General features: G+C 37.1%; 1 protein-coding gene across 3 annotated transcripts; it reads right to left on the bottom strand.

Annotated features, from left to right (window-relative positions):
• Positions 1–1,597: 1,597 nt before the first annotated feature.
• Positions 1,598–5,289, bottom strand: LOC130164768 (GTPase IMAP family member 7-like). Of its 3 annotated transcripts, XM_056369717.1 has the most exons (5): positions 5,136–5,289; positions 4,358–4,597; positions 3,752–3,875; positions 2,872–3,329; positions 1,598–2,499 (listed from the first exon to the last, which is right to left on the bottom strand). In XM_056369717.1, exons 3-5 carry the CDS (start codon positions 3,756–3,758, stop codon positions 2,284–2,286), a joined length of 681 nt encoding a protein of 226 aa, XP_056225692.1. In that variant the 5' UTR covers positions 3,759–3,875; positions 4,358–4,597; positions 5,136–5,289; the 3' UTR covers positions 1,598–2,283. The 3 variants fall into 3 exon arrangements, with proteins under 3 accessions (XP_056225692.1, XP_056225690.1, XP_056225691.1); XM_056369715.1 differs by having other exon boundaries at positions 1,598–3,329; positions 5,136–5,285; XM_056369716.1 differs by having other exon boundaries at positions 1,598–3,329; positions 4,363–4,597; positions 5,136–5,285.

Raw genomic sequence — 5,289 nt, 5'->3', positions numbered from 1 at the left:
GGTGAATTTCACACGTGCAGAGAAGAACGCTCATTTAATCAAACGCCTGACGCACATTCAAGCAAGGGAGGGCACGAGCCCCACCAGATTTTAAATCTCTAGATTTTTTAATGATTTTATTTTATATTATATTTTATTGCTATTATATTTCATAAAATCTGGTTATGAATATTTTTATTATGAGACAAATGTATTCTTCTACTTATGTCATAGATTATACCTCAAAAGTCTCACCCCCCCCCCTTTCCCCATTGGTTTCTTCCAAAAGTTACCGGATGAAACCGGCAGGTACCCTGACGCAGGTGTACAGCAGGTAGGCAATTATGTCGCACTCTATTGCGCACTAATGTCGGCCCTGTAGGCCAACGGTGTATCGCTGCCGTGATTCAATTCCCTTTTCAAACGTGTGAAAATACACACTTAATTGAATTTGAGAAAGATAAGCATAGTTTCCTTTGCAAGGTAGTTGGCTAGTTGCTAAAGTTAGCATCTTTCAGTCCGGTTGTTTAGCCTTCTGGATCGCTAGCTACTTGACTCCTGACTTGTGACAGCCATTGCAGAAGAAGCAGACATGGACCCAGGAAGCGATTCCTTTTGGAGACTTGCAGAGAAGACCTGAAGGTAGGCCTGAAAATCTTACACTTTATTGCTACTTTTATTCCTATGCATTTGTGTTTGAAAATACAGATATTACCATGTCGGCAGGTTCCCTTCGTCTGTGGCTTGAATATCTATGTTCTCTAAATTGATTTGCGTTGTGGATATTGTGTTTTTACGTGAATTTATGCCCCTTAATATTTTTGGGAATCAGATAAGGTTTAGCTCTTTTCAAGGCAAAGTGGCAGCAGTGTGCAAGTTAGGCTAGAAATGAGTGAAGCCTACACAAGCAGTTGCACTGTGCAGCTACTGGCAAGTCGCAACTAGTGTTATAGAGTGGCGAAGAATTGATTTACGGTAAATAGTGTAACATTAGCCCTCTAATAAAACGTAAGCAATTTGATAATATGTTATGTCCCACCAGACAAAAGGTGGCACCAGCGTTAGGACAACTGGTGTAGAAATTGTGGTAATCATGTATCTGTTTATGTCTTACAAAGGGTTTAACTTGAGCCATGTCATGCAACAATGACAGCACTCATATCACTTCCATACATGGTTAATAGTAAACAGCAGCAGTGTACAGTTAAAATAATTTTTCAGACCCTTTACTTGGTAAATGCTGATACACAAGTTCAGGTTTCTGAATAGGTACTGGGAAGATAAAAATAATCTGGAACCAAAAAACAGCACAAATAATTGACATTAAAAACTAGATAAATATATAGTATTTACTCTTATATAAAATGGAAGGTTATTGAGCTACAACTGATTTAGTGAAGTTTTAAATTGAACTTACTATGCAAAATGCTTTTTTCTATGTATTTTCCACATTAATATATGTCTTAGGTGTGTCTACAGACACTCCAAACTCATAGTTTCAGTTTCAGTAAAAGTGTGTGCCATAACACAGATGTTGAACCTCCCCCAGCCCTTCTCCTCGCTGACGCTCCGTTCCCACAGAGAAGTTACTGAAACTTCCTACCTGTTCGTCATTTTTGTTTTTCACTCGATTGCCGAATCCGGTACCAAAAACATGTTGAGGACAAGAAGCAGACACGCATATATTGTTCTCTGGGGTTGTAGAATTTATTATAACATTACCAAACAGACACTGGAAAACCCTTTAAATCACACAACTGTTTAATTGTTAAGTAATTTATGACACAAGCAATACGTTAAATAAAAAACATAAAGATATCAATCAACAGTATCTTTAAGCAACTCAAAGTTGTGTACAGTGTAAAATAAAAAGTTAAGTCATCAGGTGTTTTAATCTTTCAAAAATACCATTACAATATCATAAGACATGTCTTTCATATTTCCAAGCTAGAATTTCTTTTTTGATTGATTGATTGATTGATTGATTGATTGATTACCCTATTTATTCATTAACTTATGGAATTGTAGAAAAGTTTAAAAAAAAAAAAAGTCTTATCATTACTGTAATTGGAGATGACACAGCAAAGAGAAAAAAAAAACAACAACAAAAGACACAACACACATGTTTACTTGTTGAAACAAATAACAATATTCAGCATCTCAGAGCTATGGGAAGTTCATATACATATCTTATCTATCTTTAAAATAAGTATCCATTGTTGCCTATAGTTGGTCTCAACATGATTAAATTTAACATCAACATCAATGCTGCCCAACGTTTTGCATCTCCTTATTGTCTGTGCTTTATTTACTGTTTTGATCTGATGCAGCCCCTGCTCCGAAACCTGATCTGGCAGAGTCCCACATAGCCTTTGCCGCTCTCTGCACAGCTTCTGTTGGATTTTCTGCTCCTTCCGCTGCATCATATCCTATCTGACTGCCCCTTACTCCCCCTCTTAGAGCGGCCAATGCAACTGTTGTTCTTGCTGTTGATGCTAGAGCTGTAGAATTTGAAGGCACCTGTAAATTTACAACCATTTTTGTAACCATCTCTGCAACACCAAAAAGAGCTCCTAACAATACACCTGTTGCTAGACCTGTTAATCTGATCAAAATGTCTTCAGATACATTCATTATCGCTCTATTTCTAATCTCTTCCAGTGACATGTTCCCTGATGACTGTCTAATTTTCTCTTGCTCTCTCTGTATGTCTCTTTTCACGTCTTGTAGCATCTCATTGGTGTAACAGCTTCCTTTGTTTGCCTTATTTATCATGTCTATTGTGTTGAGTATCTGCGCCACCTGGAACTGGTTATTTCTATAGTCGTCCTCTTTGTTGTCCTTCCAGTATTTATTATCAACAACATGGCAACGGCCTCCGCACTTCCTCACCAGATCGTCCAGTCCTTCATTCTGAGTGACAAACTCCTCAATCTTCATTCCTTCATGGAGTTGGTCGCCATGAGTGAAGACAACTGCAGCATATTTCAGAGCGTCTTCAGAGAAATGTTGGCATATTTTCTTGATGACTTCCTTCTCCTGCTGTGTGAATTTCTCCACTTTAAGCACAATGAGAAATGCATGAGGCCCTGGAGCGCACTCTGTGATACACCTCAGTATGTCAGACTTGAGTGAAATCTCAGATTCTATCTCAGATGTGTCAAAAAAACTGTGAGTGTCGATCAAAGTGATGCTTTTCCCATTGACGTATTTGGTTTCTGAATGAGTAAGACTTATTTCTGATGTGGGAGAATGGCTTATCTTGAACACATCCTCTCCCAATATAGTGTTGGCCAGGCTGCTCTTCCCAGCTCCAGTTTTTCCCAGTAGGACAATCCTCCTAGTCAGCACTAGAAGAAAACAATGACTCTGCATCAGTGAGCTACATTTCACTTTTACTTGTTCTAGTAGCTTGTTCTTTTGGACTTTGCATACAGGGTTGCAACAAACACCTTTTAAATGGATTATCCTGCAAATTATTTTCATATTTAACCAATTAACCATTCGTATATCAGAAAAATGTGAAAAAGAATGAAAGTTTAAATTGTTATTACTGCATATTAGTTGTCGTATAGCAGCAAACTCAATCATAATTATCATCAACCAAATATATATCCAATTAATTAAGGCGTTGTTAAAATGTCATTATTTAAACAAAACCTTGATAACAGCCATTTGAATCTGAATTTAAATATCTGTTTCTTTCTTTTAAGGTTCTGTGTGTGGAGGAATAATAACTCATTGACGCTGATCTGAAATAAGCTCAACTCACCGTCCATGTTGCTATAAAATCACCTGGAGCAGGCCTTGCTGCGTGTGTTTTTCCTCTGGCTCTCTTGCTGTGATTTGACTATACTTTCGTTTTCTACCAGTTTGAGCCGTTGGTTGGGCTGTGCCTGAACAATGGAACAATGTGTCACATCAGAGTGCCTGATACAGGTGTCAAGATAGTCAAATTTGTTCCACACAAATCTTTGGTTCTTTAAAGTATAAGCAAAAAACAAATCATGCATAAAAAATAACATATAGTCAAATTCATGGTATTAAATCAGATACTATTATGTCACTCATTCATTTTTTTAAAGCACTATTTGTAGTTTGCTTGATGTTGTAATGTACAGTAATTTTCTCAGTAATACAAATCATTAGAACTAAATGTTATCAAAAAATGATTAAGTCAATTCTAAAGGCAATTGAAATCCAGCATCCTGATGCAGGAAGCTGGTCACCATGAGTGAAGACAATCACAGCATATTTTAAAGCTTCCTTTGAGAAGTTTTTGGAGCAGTGTCTTTATAACATCCTTCTCCTGCTGTGTGTATTTCTCCACTTTAAGCACAATAAGAAAAGCATGAGGCCCAGGAACTTTGTGATACACCTCACTATATCAGCCTTTATGTCCTCCTCTGGTCTGTCCGTGTCAAAGAAACCAGGAGTGTCGATCCAGATAACCACCACTGTCCATTGATACATTTGCGCTCTGCTTGACATTTACTTGTTCCAGATTTGGGTAAATGATTTATCAGAAATGCATTCTCTCCAAATATGGTGTTGGCCAGGCTGCTCTTCCCAGCTCCAGTTTTTCCCAGGACCACAATCCTTCTGTTGTCTTTTAACTCTGTAAGACAATTATGACTCTGTGTCAGTGATATATTACTCTGTTTTGTGTCTTGTGTTGCAGGAAATATAAAATGTAAAGCTCAAAAGTAATTAAAGTTTTCTGAGGATATCAACTTTCTAATGATGCACTGCTTTGCTCAACTTTAAATGTAAGTAAAACTGGCTACCGCCTAGTATTCAGATTAGGTTTACATCTACATAATTGGAAGTAGACCTGCATGCGTTGCATGTATTTTGCAGCGTAAACCTGATCTTTATAAAGCTACATTTATTGACACAACATAATTTTGTGTGAAGTGGATAAAGTTGACTTGCTTTAATCTAATAATTGGGCCATGCTGTGACATGACCCTTAATTAAAATACTGTTACTGATTGTATCTTTTATAAAATGCACATAATTTAATGATACATATGACAAACAAACATATTGTTAATTTTGGTTTGGATGGATATATTCAGTTTATTCTTTGATGGTTCTTTCTATGTGTGCTCACTATTAAGACACAGTAAAAAAGAAAAAATAACAAGACTTACCACTCATGCTTTGAACTCTGGTTTGCTTTGTTCCTCCACCTCTGTCTTGTTTCTTGGTGGCAAGTTAATGGAATGAACATGTCACAGAGTGCACTCCTGTTTTTATTCAAGAGTACTAATAAGCTCAGCCTCTGTTGCTTGTCAAATACATACT

Source organism: Seriola aureovittata, chromosome 23 (assembly GCF_021018895.1).
Source record: "Seriola aureovittata isolate HTS-2021-v1 ecotype China chromosome 23, ASM2101889v1, whole genome shotgun sequence".
Taxonomy (NCBI): domain Eukaryota; kingdom Metazoa; phylum Chordata; class Actinopteri; order Carangiformes; family Carangidae; genus Seriola; species Seriola aureovittata.
This window is presented reverse-complemented; position numbering and strand designations above follow the sequence as displayed.